The sequence below is a fragment of the Macrobrachium nipponense genome, chromosome 45 (genome assembly GCF_015104395.2).
Source record: "Macrobrachium nipponense isolate FS-2020 chromosome 45, ASM1510439v2, whole genome shotgun sequence".
NCBI lineage: Eukaryota > Metazoa > Arthropoda > Malacostraca > Decapoda > Palaemonidae > Macrobrachium > Macrobrachium nipponense.
Genome location: NC_061105.1, coordinates 18,004,947 through 18,024,975, shown reverse-complemented (window position 1 = coordinate 18,024,975; position 20,029 = coordinate 18,004,947). Strand labels below are relative to the sequence as shown.

The 20,029-nt window shown below is 36.8% G+C and overlaps 1 protein-coding gene across 1 annotated transcript; it reads right to left on the bottom strand.

The window, feature by feature from the left end:
• Nucleotides 1-295: 295 nt before the first annotated feature.
• Nucleotides 296-11,789, bottom strand: LOC135214407 (uncharacterized). The gene is made up of 8 exons (XM_064248677.1): nt 11,587-11,789; nt 10,039-10,225; nt 8,794-8,984; nt 8,226-8,435; nt 7,481-7,611; nt 6,873-7,023; nt 6,423-6,657; nt 296-5,971 (listed from the first exon to the last, which is right to left on the bottom strand). Exons 1-8 carry the CDS (start codon nt 11,780-11,782, stop codon nt 3,169-3,171), a joined length of 4,104 nt encoding a protein of 1,367 aa, XP_064104747.1. The 5' UTR covers nt 11,783-11,789; the 3' UTR covers nt 296-3,168.
• Between the last annotated feature and the right edge of the window lie 8,240 nt (nt 11,790-20,029).

The following is a 20,029-nucleotide window of genomic DNA, read 5'->3' as shown; positions in this document are numbered from 1 at the left end:
TCTATTTTCAGTCCCCTGAATAGCCAAAAGCTTTGATTCCTCTTCTGATCAAACTCAAGATAAATCCTCTACAGTTTAACTTTTTATAAGTATATTTTTTTTATACAGACCGATCAATAATCTTACGAGCCCTAATTTTTGGTCCAAATGCTCCATGATGTATACATTCTTATGTCTTGTATACCAAGTAGCCGAGTTCATGCACATGCCTTCAACCCATCTATAGTTAATAACTAACCTCTTCATTGTTTCAAGTAGAAGTTGGCACTTCTACTTACTATGTGACTAAAAGGTTTTATTGAAAAATTTTTATAAAAATTGTTTGATGTAACAGCAGTTTAAATATATACAGTATACATTGTATATATTATTTTAAAATAGCAAGGGATTAAATTATTCATGATCAGAGTATTAATTTGAGGAAATACAAATGAAGAAACATTCCAAATGTCAGAGCAAAACTTCGGGAACTATTCATGGAAGTGTAGACAACTGCCCAGCTACTTTTGTTCACAAGATATAAGAACTTATGTGTGTCTGGGGTCATTCTAAACCACAAATGATGGTTCTACATGGTCAATCAGTCTGTATTCAAACAATAAAGGTCTTCAAAACTCAGTTATTATAAAAAATTTATTAAGTGCAGTTATATTACAGTTTTGGTCATCTAGACAAGTAGTTTTCATGTACACAGTAAATGATACACTATGCCAATATTTTTTAAAAGAGAATTTGAACTTTGGTATGAGGCAAATTCCTTTAGTTGTAATTATTTGAATATTTAGAGGAACTGAATTCACTTTTCTTAAAATAATCAATTACAAAATAAATTAAAAATTAAAATTTAAGAATAATTAGAACTATATAAACATTCATGAAAAAATTCAAATTCATAATTTATTATGTACAAGCCCTTGCTCCAAGTGCCTGTTAGGTAGTGAAATAGACCATTAACTACTGAATGAATCAGTGGTTGCAAAAACAAAAGCAGTGAATAGTGGAGTGTGGTAAAGCTCCCTTGTTTGCTTTGCATCTCTCACTTAGGCTCCAAACACAAGAGGACCAGATTTCATCAAACAGTGTCTGAGAATGGCTATGTCTTCAGACAGGTCTTCTCAGCTAAATAAATGACTGCTCTCACGGATGACCTAGATTCTTTGTACTCCCGAGCCTCAGCAAAGACCAAGGAGCCAGGAACGAGGCCACTATAGAGACACTTGACCTGTACATTGAAAAGAAACTATATCAACCCATTTTTCCAGTTGAATACTGTATCATTCCAAGTAACCACTGCTACACCAAAACTGGGACAGCCCGCAAAGACCAAGCTTGAATTGTTTGGTAGAAACTCCCTTTGCTCTTGGCATAAACAACCAAGAATGCCAAAATTATAAGCAAAATGGTTGAATACAACTAAAAATGTACCAGATAAAAGCCAGTTGGGAAGAAAACAGTTTCAGCAAGAAGGAACAACACCTGTGAAAATTTCCCTTGCCCTCATTTGGAATACAATTTACACTTCAAGAATGGAAACCAACAGACATCTATTGAGTACATTCATATTCACCAAGGTTTTGTCAAGAACATTTCCATCACCAAATTAGGGAAGACTTGTACCAGTAGTGTGCTTACTCATCATTCCAGAATATGGTCAACAATTGGTTTCATCGACTAGAAAACCTTATCAAATAACAATGAATATTTTGCAGGGTGCCCAAGCAGGAGTCAAACACAGAACTCACATGCCAAATAGTAAGTAAACATTTAAGTCTGCAGACAAACTTGAAAGATACTAAGTTTTAACCACTGACAATGTATGAACTGATTAAGAGAAACAGATGATTCGAAGCAAAATCAAATATGCCTTTATTCTTTGCAAACAGAGAAGAATGTCAGTGGTGAGTGACTCTGCCATGGATAATTCACATTTCTAGTAAAATTTCATTCTCCAATCAAAACCTGCTTGACCAACACTCTTTGTGACCACTGATAAACACCTTTTATAGTCATTTCAAATTCCAACAGACTATTTCATTACCTACTGGCATTTAGAGCAACATGGATAACAGAACATATATTCTGATGGAACAATCAATTTTTACATGAAGATGAATATTAAACACATATTTACAGTTACAAAACAAAGACATTTGAGTTACTTGTCTGTTTGAAATTATAAATATGTCCAAACCTTGTATTCTCAAAATTTCTTTCACTACCGTAGTTGCATCTTTGTAATGGCAGATTTAGAAGATATGTCTAAGAATCCAAAGTGGAAACAAATGATAAAAGTACATGAAACACAGTATCATCTAATCACTGGGTAAGAAAAATAAATGACAACAATACATAGCACTACAATGAAGTCATTTGTTACTCAACTTACACTAAATAAAATTACCTTTGTGACTTTTAAATATTTGGTATACATTTTGTTAAAACTTAAGTACCAGTAAATGTTAACTAGTGAGTATATACAAATGTAATGGAAGACATGATGGTTTAGCCAATATGAGCAATAGGAGTGAAAAAATTAAGAAAATTATATTAATTTATAGACAAAATTGTTAAATAAAAATAAATTCTTTGCTCTTAAAGACAGATTAGTAAGAGTATGTAACAGACATTGTTATGAATGTGAGGGGACATTTCTTACATGACTATTCATGCATTTATAGACTAGCATCAGTCATAGCTATATTATAAAGGTACGCTCCAATGATTTACACACGAACTAATAGACAACGAGGCTTTTCTTAAATACTTCGCAAATATCTACAATGAGAAACACCAATGAATGGAGAGGAATCCTTTTCTTTGATAAAATTCTATGCATTAGGTATTCTTTTGAAAATATACAGATTTGATCTCCATTTCACGACCAAAAGTAGACAAAGTTTTGTATGGACAAACCCCCAGTGAATTTAAACAAACATATTAAAATACCCTTCCTTGTAAGACAAAAATCCAAGTTTTGTAAATCTGAGAATCACTTGGGGTAAGAAGGGTACAAGTCACATCTCTTACTTTGTAAAACTGAGTATTTTATAACAATTGTAAAGGTTTCACCTGAAATTAAGTAGAGATATTCGAAAGGAAATTATCATGTTTCACCTCAACGCATTTATAGTCACCCACTCTGTATACTGCCAAGAGAAGACCATCAGATTATATCCTTCTTGAGAAAATTTTTGAATTTGGCGACAGTGTTGATTTCTGCATATTGAACTTGGGTGACTGTGGAGATGAAAGGATGATGCTACGACTGACTGTAACATTTCCATGTCTAGTTGGGCTGCAGATGGACTCGACTATATTTATGGTGGATTTTGTTTCACGCTGTACCTGAGGAAGCCCAAGGAAACCTGTGAACATGGCTTGGCTTTGAGAACTCGTCTTGAGTGCCTGCAAGCTCAGGAGGGACTGGGAAGCTTGCATACCTGAGTTTGATATAACACCTGCAATGTTCTGTACATTTTCTTCAGTCACCACCCTAGAAACCCTTAAATTAACAGCACTTTTTGCCGGCATCAGAGTTCCACACATTGGTCTTTTAGGCACCGCTCCGTTCGATGTGGATTCCTGAACACCCTGTGAACATGAAGATTTTGAGGTACTTTCGAAATGAAGATTCTCAGAAAGAGGCAGCCTTCGTTGATCTAAAACTTCTAGCTTCTGAAGGCCTTCTGGTGGGGAAGGGACAACACTCGACACCGAGCTGAGAATACTCATCTGGACTTGTTTGTTTCCCTCTGGAGTGCTTGTCTTTGGACCATCTTTCAGTGCTTTAGCTTTGTTTGTATCTAATGCATTAATAGGAGTCTTCTTTGCTGACTGTTTGGTGTTGTCAGGTGTACTTGTTTTTGGAGTACTCTTAGTAAGCTTGTGGTCAACCATACCTCTTCTTTGGGGTGTCACATGAGAAGGCAGTTTCACGGCCTCATCAGTTTTCTTGTCAATTTTGGAATCCACGTGATGGTCGCAATTAATTTTAATAGCTGGAGGTGTTGGAGTTGTATTTTTAGACCTAAATGGACTCTTAAGGCGAGGTGTGTCCTTATCATCACCTTTTTTGGGGGTGATAACATGGACTCTTGGTCTTCGAAACACTTTCATGCCTGCTTGAAGAGCTTTTGCCGTTCTGTCCTGGAATGAGTTCCGTCTCTGAGCTAACTGCCCCTGCTTCATGGGAGACTTCTTTGGAGTCCATGGACTTTCAAATCGTTCCCGAAGCATGGAAAACTTTCTTCTTGGCCGAGACTGTTCGCCTGTCCCAAGAGGAGTGTCAGTAGCTTGCACAAAAAGTCTGTCTTGATTTTCTGGCCTCACCTCTCCTTCCACAGTAACCTTTTCCTGTTCAAGCTGCTTCTGTTCTTCTATCATTTCACTGACCTCTAACAATGTTTTGCTGTCTGGAACAGAAATGGCTCTTACCATTTCCTTTGTACTTTCTCTGTTGCTTCGCCTTGAAGCATGAGAAAGTCCAGAGCAATTATTCCTCATCCTCTCACTATAATATCTGAATGAGAGATCAGACATAGTGGAGTAATAGAGGTTACAAAGGGATTCTTTGGCACGAACATCACCAATGGTAACAACCAGTGATGACTTGCTATTCAGGGAATTCATCTGGGAAGATGCATCACTATTCTCTGGCTTCTCGATGTCCCCAACCCAAATTGTTTCATAGTTTGGTATATCATCTACAGAATTTGATTTGTTAAAGGGTCTGTTAGCTCTAAGTTGATTCAGCATGCTCATTAACCTATTGTCATCTTCAGCACAAACTTTTTCCTCTACTTCTTCCTCTGGGTCCTCAAAACACGTCTCAAGACGAACTGCACTTAGGTCTGGGAGGGATCTAGATAACACAGAGTCACTGTCTTCCATCATACTTATGGATCTGCGACCTTGAGCTATCTTTAGAATACTGTAATCTGAGCATTGACTAGAAGCTAACGTGCTGTCCAATAATTTTAGTCTTTCTTTGACAGTACTATTATCGTGTATTCTGTCTTCAATGTCAGAGTAAGTCTTCCAGTGTCTCACACCCCACATGGCTCTGTTTATATTAACTGCACAAATGTTCTCATAATCATGAGGTATGGACGAATGAGTGGTACGAGTTTCATCGAGATTATCGACAAGAAGGTTGGGCGGTTTAGGAGGTAAATCCCTTTTCGTGTCCGATTGATTTTCATAAACATTTTCATAATCGGACTGATTTTCTGAACTCAAGCCTGAGGATTCAACTTCTATTATGTGCATTTTATCTATCACAGCTAACTCTACATTAGGAGGTTTGACTGCACTGGAGTTTTCCATTGTATCCAAGACAGGCTCTTGGTAAGACCTGGACGTAACATCAACAGTACTTGTTGTGAGATGTGGAAGAGAGTTTAACTTCATATCAGAATCAGACACTGTGGCTCTATTATTTTTTCTTATGCTAGTTCTTAATATACTCGTTGATAACTCCTTCCTTAAGCTATTGTGATTAGTGGTACCTGCAATGTGAGGAACACCAATGCTGTTGGGGCTGGAATGAGTGGAAATACCCTGACAAGCTGCACTCTGGGAACTACTCTGACTTGCTACTGATCGAGGGGTATCCAAAGTATCTGTGCCATCACAAGGAACTGTGGCCTCTTCCAACAGCAGAGGAGCTTTAAAATCAGAGGACGAGAGTCTAATGTTGAGCTCTCGAGTCATGCTTTGTTCAAAGGAACTGGGACCATTCATTTCTTCTTGACTAACAACGGGCAAATTATTTACCCCAGATGTATCCTGAACTGTTTCAGCAGAAGCACTAACATTCAACTCACTCATGTTAGATACATTAGCAAGAAGATCTTGCACAGAGCACATGACTTCCGAGGGCTTGTTATAATTCAAATGGAGTGAAGACTTTGATTCTGTGGCCTCTGAGGCAGGGGAGCTGTTCAAGCTGATGCCAGGTGCAGATAAAATACTGAAAAGAAATGTTTATCTCAGTAACATGGTCTCCCTGTCACCAATACATGATTCAAGCAAACCATTTATTTAAACATTAAAAACTTTTTAAACCTTGCCAGTCAATTATACGGTAAAATTTACAGAAATAAAATTATAGTATAACCAGACTGCTGAGTGCAATCAATACTAATGGCCATTGTTTCACAGGATTAAAATTAGGACAATATAAACATTAATGAGGGCAATCCTTGTTAAAAATGAAAGCTGGAAGAAATGTACTTTAAACAATCAAAATCTAGCCTTATCTGAGAAAACTGACTCTTCCATATTAAGCAAGCTTTTTTATTCTAACACTTTTCAAGCATTTTTAAAAGGAGAAAATTTAAGACTAAGATCAACCGAGTCAGAAAAATAGCTGCATCAAATGACCTGTACAGCTCTAACCCTGTTAAAACAAATGCTCTTACCATGCAGGAGACCTGGGTTCTTGAGGATACAGGGACTTGATATTCCGTCTGATAGATGCTCTGTAGACACAAACTTGTTTTGTTTCAGAGCACTTTTTACTGTGAATCTCCTGGCCATCTTTTAACCTCTCGCCCTTTTCAGCGTCCGCCTGCGTGTGCTTTGTCCATTTCTCAAATGGATTCAGTGGTCCCATTGGATGAAAAAATCGATAATATAGGATCAAGCACATTAGCCCTGAAAGATATGAAGTTCTTGTTATTGGTAAAATTTTGATGCAAGGATGCTGTACATTTTCAATTCCAAATAGATATAATAATGGAAGCTTGTACTTATATGAACACAGCTATTAATACATACAAAAGATATTCCAGAACTTGGATATTTATCAGGAAAAAATGGATAACATGAAGTAAGTAACATGACTACACACTACTCAAAATATTACTTGCCTACAGTCATTCCTCCAAACACAATGCCAAGAGCTGTGTACTTCAACCAGACATCATGATGTCCAAGAAAAAAGTATGTGATCACAAAAGCACTGTTTTCGATTATTATCACGACATAGAATGCTATCATCCTCCACCTTGAATGTCCTTCCTGGAATATCATGTATTATTTAACAAACAATATTGTGTACATTTATTTTGTAAAAACCTTGTATTACTCATGTGTGCCATTACAAATTATCAATTGCTGTACCATTTTCCTTGTAAATCTAGTGAACAAAAGATTTCCACATTTAGTTTTATCATGATTTGATTTAAAGAAGTCACTGGTCTTCAAAGTACCCAGAATGAAAACAAACTGGTCCAAGCTTTGGAACAGTGCCATGTCCTATATGGTCAGAATTTATCATATAGGGTTGAGCACTACAGGGTAACTACTGCCCCATCTTTCTCATATTACCATCACTTTTGCAACGTGAGCACTCTGATTTTCTACATAAAAGCAAGGTTAGCACAACTTATACCACAGCCTAAGGATATACAGCCACTGCTCCTGAAAGAATAGAAAAATTCAGACTATTACAGCAATAATCCCTGCTCAAACATACCTTCAGGTTGAAAAAACAGAAACAATATGTCACAGCCATAATGAAGTTGAATAGATTCTCTTCCCATTTAACCGCACTGATTCCCGTCTTTTGACGTACAACCCAAAGGAACATTGCAATCATGTGTGCGCCTGAAAGAAAAATAAAAACAAATACTAACTGCTTTCTAAGGAAAACTAAAACTAAATACTTTCAAACATACCTAGATAGTGACTTTGAATGGGCTGATGAAAATTTGTCTTTTTTAATGCTTTGAAAACCAATTTTCTTATCTCTTTCTCATCACATGTTTTCTACCACAATGTTTGAAAATTGGGACACATCTGGTCTATCAGCATTTTGTGCTTAGAAATTTATAATGGCATGTCCTAGAAAGATGTCATCATGGCCCTGGCAAAGTCTGCTTCAGTGAAACTGAATGTGCTCTTTGGGTGCCAAATGTATTCCTCCCTTGGGATCCTTCAGATTTGCAGGATCATCAACTGTTGTACTGTTTGACACCTGACGAAGCTTTCTGTGCTTTCATTTGAACAGAGGAGACGTAAAGAATTCCTGTTTAATAAATTACCAGTATACCAACATCTAATACAGGGAAAATATGCAGCAGCAGAACAAGACATTAAAAGCTATAAGGTGTACTTACATCTAAAACCAACTAAAATTTACTCCAAGGTAAACCAAACATTATATGTATTGCATTGTCCATGATTAATACTAAAACAAGAAAACTGACTTGAGTCCTTACCCATGACTAGAAGCAGCCATCCTTTAAGCACAGTGGCAACCAGCGCCAGAGATGCCACTCTCGCTGCTATCATTCCTATCCGCCAAAACGTCTGAAGGGTGAGGCCGGATATTGTCATTTTGTGCTTGTCTAGACGGGCATTTCTCATGGCCTTAGTGTACGCAGCAATTCCCCAGGCCAGCGAAACCATGGAAGTAAAAGCTGTGAGAGCTGGAAGAAAAAACAGAACAGAAATTGAGAGAAAGAACATATCATTTTATCCTCATGATGTAATTTGTGGAAAAATCTTACTCTTCAAAACTACTGTCCACACCTTGAAACCTCTTTCGTGATTTTCGGCTATTTTTTGAGTTTTTAGCTGCCCTGTCCATACCCATTAGAAGAAAATAAAGTAATGTAAAACCTCCTATTTGTTGTGCTACTAGTTATACTATTACTATTCATGTCGGCAGAAACTTCCACGCTGCATAAGTGCATGGAGGTAACAGTAGAATCTGCAACACTTAGCCTAAAAGGGACATGTACAGACAATAGTAACTTGTGTGATAATTCACATAGACATTCTTACCTGTCCAAGCAGTGTACTCGAGAAAGGACATCATGATATAAAGCTGCAAGACAAGCTGTGGGGCAGACTCCATGAAGGATTCAAACATTCGTAACATACACACGTCGCTCTGCTGTCGATACAGATTGTCATAATCAGCCAAGTCTTGGCTGCGTCTTGCTTTGACCCCAGTCTTGAACATGAGGATGTATCTGAAATGACAAATTTCTTCTTTTGTCATATTCATATTTGCTTCATCTTCTCAACTTTTAAAATAATGGCTCCTCCCTCAAAAAAAATGTAACTAAAATGCTGTATAATACTGCAATAACAAGACAACATTGGCTTTATCTGATTTTTTAAAGAAAATCACTCATAACAGCTTACAATTTTTCGTTACAACTTTACAGTCGTACATAAAAGTTAAGCCACTTGCGAACTCCACATATTTCATGATGTTAAGTTCTTAATGAACTGGGGACAAAATCTACGGTATTTTCTACAAGAAACTTAAATGTTTGGTTAAAGGCCCAAAGGTATGAAAACCATTTTTGGGGGCCAGAGGATTAATGGAAATGCAATAGAAGGCTAGGAACAGCCAGTGACCATACAGTAAAGACTATATCTGCCAAAACTTCTGCCATGACAGAAGTTGTGTCTTGAGTTGAACATTTAAAGCACTGATGAAAACCAAAATGTTGATAACAGAGGATTAAATTAATGGATATGAAAGTATGCAAGAATTCAGAAGCACTAAACCTCAGTTATAGAATCCATATTTAGATATGTTCTAAGAGAGAAAGAGCAATTTGTTAGCCTAATAACAGATGATGAACAAGAGGCAAGAGCAATATGGAGAATTGAATCACCCGTACAAAAGAACCCTGAAATGTGCATGATGAAAAAAGCAGGAATGCTCAGGCATCAACAGCAGAGTACTATTATGACAGACTAATACAGAAAAGAAGTCCAGTAAAACTCTAATCAACAATGGACATCAACTTGGGTGACTTATCAGCAGCTACATTAAAATTATTTTTTCATATGCTGATATTTTAGATGTGACACATTTTTAGATGTCTTTCATAAAAGGAATGTTAAGGTGTAAAGTACAGGTTACAGGTCGGTTTGATTCAAGAATTGTGGAATTACTATTTGGCAAGATATCTTGAAAATATTCAGGTGATGGCTATAATGCGCAGTCCTTGTTACTTAACGGACTTGAGGATACTAAAACAGCTCCTGTCAAACAAAAAGATGGCTTACCTGTGTAATATCCCCCACAGGGTAACATGCGCAGCCCAGTACACTTTTGTCACACGATGCCCATCTGCCAAGTGCCATCTCATCGATAGTATCATAACAATAATCGCGGGAAAGATGACCAGCATCAACGTAAGTGCCGCCCATATCAACGATCCGGCTAGGAAGTAACGGACCACTAAATTCAAATCTGAAATGCACAATCAGACACTAAATGATAGCAAAACCTTCATTAAATAGATCTATCCATCACGCATTTGGTCTCTGTAATTTTGCTCATTATAATTGCTGTGACATATTATGCAGTACGTACATGAATTTTCAATGGCCATAATTTATTTTAAAAACTAGGTAATATTATCTGAGAAAAATCACTCACGCTAAAGAATATTATTCAAGCCTTATCATTTTTCATTAAGATTCCCAGGTTTTATAGTTAACTGAAAGGATTTAATGCACAAGGGGCCCCATAACTAGAGGCAAAGGTATTGTACGATATATACAAATGCCCTGGCTTCTATTTCCATAAACATTTTTGTTATTTTGTTAATTAACACATATAACAGGCTACCCCTAATGTACATCTATTTAACAATCATTATCATACTACTGGGAACCCTGCTATTGCATCTGATGTCTCAGTTTATGTCACAACTAGCCCCTGTCTGGGTGCTTACTCAATTTTGCTAAGTTTCCCTTTAAATTTCTTTAATTTACTCTGACAACTACCTTAATTATCCATATAAGACACTGCATATTTTTGCCAATTAGGCAGTGGCTTCAAATAGCTAGCTATTTCCAAAATAGCTACCCTATCTACTACCTATACACGTACATAGCTATAGGTGTATCTGAAATGCTCAATGTTAGTTATAATCTCAATACTGTGACAATGAAATTATCATTCTGATAATCTAGGATGAATATACTCTTTAAATATGTCAATGGGCATAGATATATAGTCTAGCAGGCTAACAGCCTCCATAGGCCTACCTGGGGTGAAAGTTACTCAGGCCTACTGACATTTATGCGATGAAACTGCTCAGATGCAGGCAGAAACGCATGAATAAATGGTAAAAACAACTTTAATCATCACAGATAAGCAAATGACATCAAAATAACATTTAAAATCATCGAGAACTAGGATCAAACAGCTTCCATAGGCCTATGCCTGGGATGAATGTTAATGATTGACCTAGATAATGTGACATATATGCAATGAAACTGTTCAGATACGAGCAGAACTGAGTGAATAAATGTTAAAAATAACATAATCATCATGAATAAGCGAATGGCATCAAAATAACATCCAAAATCGAGAAAAAAACAGCTTCCATAGGTCTTTACTACCTGGGATGAAAGTTACCGACAGGCCTGCTATGACGTTTAAGCAATGTCACACTACAGATACAATTAGAAATGCCTAAATGGGCGTTAATAATAACATCATCATCACGAATAAGCGAATGACGTCCAAGGAACGTTTAAAATCGTCGAGATAAAAGAGATGCTAGTAAAAGAGCATCATTGTGTGGGTTGCCTCCTACTCACCTGTGCCAATGTCCACCACGAACGTCACCATCGAAAACGCCATGAAAGTGCCATCGAACACAGTGAACGTGGGCATTTTGAAGGCTACGACGCGTCCATCTGTCCTCGGGGGCGGCTCCTTGTACGCCTTGTGTTCCTCCGAGGTGGAATCCCCGTCTGAATTGACCGCCATAGCGACCGTTGCATTTCCCCACATGGGGGAAGGTAAACATCCCAGGCGCAGGGATGCCAACGTCGTGACAGGTATAGAATACTCTATATTGTATTCTTTATCCTGCTTTTATACACTAAAATTATTTAATCTTAAATTTTATTATACATGATTATGTTAAGTGCGATTTTATGGGTAACTGTTGAGACATTTTGTTATATTTATTGTCAGTGTCTCGGATTAACGCTTCGGAGGGGTAGGTACGCCTGAGGCCAGGTGTTCTGTAGTACTTAAAAGTCTTAACATTCCTTCTTTCCTTTAAATTTCGTTTATTATCAATAAGAAAATCTTGATGGCGAGGATATTTGTCGCTATAATACGAGTTCAACTTAAGGTCATGGTGTCAAGCTTCTTAATTTAATCAATTTAAAGTTATATACAACAGAAGAATTGATTTTGATTTATTTTTCAGTTGGTACCCCACAAGGCCCCTTAAAGGGACGGATGGTACAGAAAAAGAAGTGGGTCCTGGAATAAGGGGGAAGAGGGAGCCGGGGGAAGGGGGGAATGAACGTCTTTTGGCACATGAAAAGGTCCTTCTTCAACCGTTGACAAAAGGCCTGGATGAAACGAGATGGGGCGTTTGGGCGGAGATGTCGAAGGAGATCGCTCATAGGCGAATTTCATCTGGGTAAAAGTATAGTTGAAATCACTCTTGGGCGTACAGCGCCCCTTGACATAAGTCCGGATGGGATGGGATGGGTGGGATGGGGGTTAATTTCATTAAAAATGATCACCCGTGGTGACCTCAGCACGTGTTTCATCCTCCAGGAGAGAACATCTGCTTCTCGTGGCTTGTCGGTAGTTGCCAATACCAGCCCTTAATAATTTTTTTTTTAATCCTTAATGTCTGTGTCATTCTTCTTGCTCTCTTAGGAACAAGATGGCCCTTAAAAAAGCAAATGAATTTTATCTCATTTAAATTTCTTCTGCGTTCATTGTATATTCGACTAAATAATGAAATAAAGGGTATTTTCCATCCCTTTGAGACCCTTGGGATCCAAGGGCAGGTGAAGGAAGGAGGTAATTATTATAATGAAGACTTACGAAGCCCAGCGTTGTCCGTCTTGCACAGGACTTGGAAAGGAAACATCATCACGTGTTGCTTCGATTTCTCTCTGCTTCTAAGTTTATTTATTTTCTTATATATAAATGTATTACGTATTACATTAGACTTACTTAGACGTTTAGCAATATCGGTTCAGTAACTTCAGCGATTTTAAGATTTGTTCGTATATTTACTTATTTATTCAGTTGTTTGTGTATTCATTTATTTATTGACTTACTCATTTATTTGTTTATTTTGTTATTTATCTGTTACATTAGACTTACTTAGTAAACAAAGGCGTTTTGTGAATGTACATAAGCATATCGGTCTAGTCTCTCCAGCGATTTTAAGTTTTAACAAAGTGAGAAAAATGATCGCAAGGAAGAGAATGTGTGTGTGTGTGTGTGTTACCGACCGGAAGGGAAGGTGGTACTGGACAATGTAATGGCAGATGTAAGATAACGAAGATTAACGAAGATTTGGGACAAGAGAGTAACGGAATATTGCAAGAAGTACACCAAAATGTTATTATTATTATTATTATTATTATTATTATTATTATTATTATTATTATTATTATTATTATTGTTGTTGTTGTTGTTGTTGTTGTTGTTGTTGTTAACCTGACACACACACACACACACACACACACACACATATATAATTATATATATATATATCTATATATATATTATATATATATTATAATAATCTATATATATGTATTATATCTATATATAAGAAATAAATATATATATATACTATATATATGTGTGCGTGATTTACTTTCTCTTTAGAAGTGGGTAATTTTCTTCGTAAACCAGCAATTTTAAACAACTAAAAATACCCTCGTATTATGACTAACCTTTGTGAGGTATGTACCAACAAATACCCTATTTACATAATGTTCACTTCTTCATTTTTTCACAAGAAACCTGCTTTTCTAGGACAGTGAAATAAAAATAATTAGGGCTGGAAATAATAACCGAACTATTTTCTAGTATAGGTCTAACTCACGCCTCAATGCATAAGATTTGTAAACATCTCACCACGCTGTGTAAGCACATACATAATGCAACGCGTATTTTGTCTGTTTGTATGAGTTGCTTTGAAATGAGACATTCAATACTCCGTGTGTGTGTGTGTGTGTAGCCTATATGTATTTTATATAAATATGCCTTTGTTTATACATGGCTTATTGCTAATATAACTCCAATTTTTTAATGTGCTTCTGACGTCCGAACTGTGCATACAGTCTTTCCGTTTGTGTTAATCAGGCGTGCATTTGAAACTGGCCATTATTTACGTATTAAAGGCATATATGTATATGGCGTTTATGAGTAAATGATTGTTAGTATTAAATACACACACAGACACACACAAATACACACCATGCAGACGAGCACTCCTTCAAAGTTTGTCGACCTGTCCTAGACGTCTACATGGCTTTACCAACCGGGTCAATCCGAAATCTTCATGTCCGTAAAAATTATCAGTCTAACACAAATCATTATCCTACAATCAAGCCCATAATTTTTAAAAAATATTTATATATATAAATCATTTTTAAAGCAGACTAAAACTTTTATGGTCGGTTAGGTGTGTGGTACTAAGGAACGGTTGGTGGTGCTTGGGTAGTAGCCTAGTGGGTGGGACCTGTGGCCCGTCTCATTAGGGGGTTTGGGGAGGGGCGGTACTACAGAAAGCGTGTTAAAGAAGAAGAAGAAAAAAAAAAGATCCAAAGAGGGGAGGAATGGCATGGTAAATATGTGGGTGGGAAAGAGAGAATGAGAGAATTCGGTGGGCATCATTACATACCCAGGGCTATTGTTAATGTTCCTCCGATGCTTGCGAAGGGTATAGCTTCCGTTAAATAAGACGAAATTAAAGCAATTTTTATGATCTATTATTTTTTTTTCTAATGTGGTTTGGAACTTCGTCCAAGGTCGCTGGGATTGGCGTTTGGTTTCTGTAACTGACCGTAACATAACGCGTCATTTCATGCGTTGTATTTTTTTTTCTTCTTCTTCATTTTTTAGTTGTATTGTCAAGTGTGTTTCCTGTTCTTTAAAAAAATATATATACATTTGCTTGCGGTCTGAATATAAAGGAAATCGCCGAAATACCATATAGGTCGTCTTCAAATTCTGATCAATTTTATATTTTCGACACGAGAAAAATTTGACTGTTTTGGCCACCAGAGGTTTAGGCCGAGATACCTTAGTTTAGGCAACTAGGCCGATGCTTCATTAAAACGCTTACTTCCCTATTTTGTAGCTTCTTTAAGAAAGTAAATCTGACGGACAATAAGACAGTAAATAAGATGGTAATAAAGGCTAGATGATACGGGAAGACTGCGGCAAAAAAAGACAGTAAGACGTCCAAAAGTAATTTCTACCGACGCTCGAGTGCTGTTGAGAGTGAAACTGGACCTCCCTCGAATGGAGCTGCCTGTCAACATTCATCAAGCAATGCCCGATACCCTTCCTTCCCCGTCTATTCCCATACACAATGCCCAGCCTCCGTCCTCCCTCCTCCCTCCCTCCCTCTATTTACAACAGAGTTTCCCTTCTCTGGAGCCTTTTCCGTTATTCTCTCTCCCTCTCCCTCCCGCCCTTCACTCCCTCTTTCTCTCACTTCTTTTTGACGAACAGAGGAGGCCGTGTCTGTGAGATTTATTTATTTTCATTTTACTTATGTTACCTTCGTAAACTGGTGCTCTTCAGATAAAATAAGGGCGAGTGGAATTCTCTCTCTCTCTCTCTCTCTCTCTCTCTCTCTCTCTCTCTCTCTCTCTCTCGATCTCTCTCTATCTCTCTCTCTCTCTCTCTCTCTCTCTCTCTCTCCGGAGCATTCTTAAGGGCAAATTACGCTCTATTTTTCCGTTAAACGTGAACGGCGTTGTAAAACTATTACGGCTGATTACCCCGTGAAGATTTGGGATATAATCTTTGAATGAAGTCTACGAAGGGTATTTTTTTTATTAACTTTTATCATTATTAAACTTCAAATAACAACAGAACACTTAATATAGGAGGAATTTTGTGAGTGATTGACGTTGATGATAAAAAAAAAAGAAAAAAAAACTCTCCATTAGTCCATTCATCATAAATATTTGCGAAATCGCTAGTAGTACGTTCATTCAATAGACTAAAAAAACGAGTTATCTCATCAACTAGTACGCTGTGTTGTAGTAGTACTAGCAGTAGTAGTAGTAGTAGTAGTAATGGTGGTGGTGGTGGTATAAATGCTGTTAACGTTACAATTCTAGAAGACTCCATTTGCAATTTACGAAGAGATATTTCTAACCAATGACCACGGAGGCTGTCCTTCCGTCTAAAAAAACAGCAGGTAAACATAGGGTATTTGCGGGTATATTTCGTGAAAGCTATAATTACGCAGGCATTTGTTTCTACGTTGGGTATTGGGTATTATTTACTCTCGTCATTCTTTGTGGGTAGGTTGACAGTACTTCCATAAGAAATAAAGGAAGAGATATTTCTGTTACATACATACATACATACATACACATACATACATGTATAACTGAATCACGAAAGTTTGGAACGTGATAAATGCATAAATACATATGCTATATATATGTGTGTGTATGTATGCTATAACCTTTTTCCCCCTTAATGGGTGGTCAAATGGTTCTACCTTTCCAGTTTTTGGAGTTGTGAAATTCCATTATCTTTTAAAGACTACACACACACTGAGAGAGAGAGAGAGAGAGAGAGAGAGAGAGAGTCGGTTTGTGAGAAACCATTATCTTAAGTGTGTGTGAAGAGAAGGGGGTGAGAATAAAGAATTGTCTGACACCTCCATAATACACACACACACACATCACACACACACATACATCCACACACACATACACACACAATCAGTCCTGAGTTTTTAGATCAAGAATTCAAAAACATCAGAAAAGTAGGAGCAAATTTTTGCTGTCATAATAAAGCTATTTAAGACCTTTATGAAAAACCGAAAAGAAAGAAAAAAAGAAGTGGCCTCAAACACCCTTTGTTTACCACATTTTATTGGATTTGAGGCTGTAAAACCTTTTTTAAAAGTGTTTAATACAAATTTATCCTTCTCATATAATAATGTAAAAACATTCTAATAAAAAATAACCACCGAAAATATAGCAATATTGTGTACAAAATTCCACGTATGGATTGTGATTTATTTTAGGGCGGCGGCCGGCTAATGCAATTTTTTAAGGACAGGACTTTGATATTCATACCACTTAATAAGGTGACTTGGGACATCTCCAAACCGCATATGATTTTCGCCTCTGACCTTCGGTTTTGTGACGCCAGGACGATTTATCCCGAAAATAACCATTTTTCAAATTCTATCTCCTCCCTTGATATTTAATATTAAGACCTAGGATTACTACCATATATAGATCTGATGTAGACCTCCAATCGAATGAGTTTTTTTTTTTTTCCTAAAAGTCATTCTTTTGCTAGATATGAATTTTTCAATATGGTAAAAAAAATAAACCATTTAAATCAGGAGAAAAAAAATATAAAAAAAAGACGAAACAAAAAATTGGAAAAAAGGGCTCTATTTTATTGTTCTATAATGTCTTTCTGAGTTATACACCAAATTCCAATGTTATAGCTTTAAAACTAAGTGAGAAGATAGATTTTGAAGGTCAATAAGTATAGTTTTGAGATACAGCCGTTCAAAGTTTTCCTTCATATTTTCCTTCGTATTTCTATAAAGACAATGTTAATAAATACTAATGATTATTATGAATGTATATTTCTTTTTTGTGTATTAATAAACCAAAACTATTTTATTTATCATAATTTAATCATAAATGATGATCCCTTTGCTCATATATCGTAGCCTGGGGCACTGCTTGAGGCAAGATGGGGCACTCCTTCCTACGCAACTCTCTCTCTCTCTCTCTCTCTCTCTCTCTCTCTCTCTCTCTCTCTCTCTCTCTCTCTCTCTCTCTCTCTCTCCCCTTCACTAACTCGGCTTATTAGTATTACAGCGAATTTTCTTCTTCTGTATGTTAGCGAGATGTTTTCCTTGTATTTTCCTCTTTGACATGATGAAATTCTTGCCGAAACAAAGATAAACAAACGTAAATGAAAGAGAATGTCAGAGGTGAAACTCGAAGGTGTACTCTCTTTTTACAAAGACAATTTAATAAATCATGATTATTATGAATTTCATATTCCATTTTGGGTATTAAAAACCAAAACTTTGTTATTTATCATAAATGAAGATCTCTTTGCTCAAAGATCGTAGCCTTGGGCACAGTGTGACGTGTGCTGTCACAGGCAAGGCAGTGCGTTACTACGCAACCCTCCCCTCTCTCTTCTCTAACTACGCGTATATTATGATATTCTGTAATAATACTTGAGCGATTTTTCTTCGTCTGTATGTTAACGAGATGTTTTCCTTGTCTTTTCCTCATTGGCATGATGAAATTCTTGCCGAAACATACATAAACATACGTAAAAGCAAGCGAATGTCACTGCGAAATCGACCGTGTAATCTACATGAAGTTTGTGCTCGCAGTCGCACTGATGATTGGACTTCGTGTTCGTACTCGTAGCTGACTGAAGTGAACTTCGTGAAGTCTCCCTTCTCGGCTCGGGGAATGTCTACAGATGCCGTTTCTCCTAATTTCCTTGACAGTAATTATCAAAATTTACGATAATAGAAGAAATGTTGCATTTTGATGTACGGATCAATGTTTAAGGCTTATTGAGTTACGTTAACTAATTACCCTGTAACTACGAAAGTAAGAGGAATTTTGACGAAATATTTCTTATACGTATTCTCAATTGCCATATGAAGCTCCATGAATTTTTTCATGACTTTGCATTTTTCGCCCTATAACCCCATATACAGGGGTTCCGGCCGGCCCCCTTTACATAGGTCAGACCAGTAAAGAATTAAACACGAGATTAAAACACAAATACCCAATGAGAGCAGGTCAGACAAATAATGCTGTATTTTTACATTTAAGTGAAAAGTCCCACAGAATAGTGCATTGGACGCAAAGCCCAAATATTGCCACTTTGTAACGAAACTATTTCCCGGAACTTGTTAGAATCTGTTTTGATTCAGTTAACCTGGATGAACAATTTTAACGCCAATCTTTTGACCCGGTCATAAAACATACGTTCCAGAAAGAACTGAAAGATAGAATAAAGAGGATTACCAATAAGTAGATTTTCATTTTCATCTGTTGGCTGTTCTGTGACCTCCCGGCCTCTCTGTATTTTCTTATGGCTTGTATCCGCCATTTATATAAGCCCTTGCTTATGTGTATCTTTAGTTGCTGTGACCATGTCTTGGTAATAAGACGAAAGTACTTATTATAGCCTCTCCAGCGTTTCAGTTTTCCTTCGTGGTTGTAACTTTGTTCATATAATCATCCAGTTTTTTATTTCTTCGTGATTTAGAATCAAATATATGTATGTATATATATATATATATATATATATAGTATATATATATAGATATATTATATATATATATATATATATATATATATATATTGTGACGAAGTGGCCTAGAGCATCTGGGTCTGGATACCATTAATACTTGGTGCACGAAGTAGTCAAAGATCTGTGTCTGGACACCATTAATATTTGTTAACCCAAATTGCCAAGTATCTGGTTACTACACTTACCATTTGTACTTGCTAGTACAAGAGACCCTTTTATTCCTGGGTCTGGGACACCCTTTGTACTTAGGGCACAGTTTGTTCAAGTACCTGGTTATTACTTACCTCACTACAGACAGACACCTGACCCTTCATCACAAATACTAAACGACTGAATATTCTAAAGGTAAGAGTGATCACTTTTTCTTAATTGGACAGTCAAGAAAACAATCAGTCTAAGTTCATTAAAATAGGTGGGAGGTAATCTTAATTAAAGGGCATCACTCCTGCAAATTCAAATCTAAGTATTTCCCTAATTCTGTTTTATTTGTGGGAAACGTCACAATCATCACTCTATATTTCTACCTAAACAAAAATAAAATATAATACTTAACCCCCTTACGCCGAAGCCCTAAAAATCAAAACCTCTCCTGTATGCCGGCGCCGGTTTGGAGTGAGCGCGGAAGTGGAAAAAATAATTTTTTCAAAAAATCACAGCGCGCTTAGTTTTGAAGATTAAGAGTTTATTTTTGGCTCATATTTT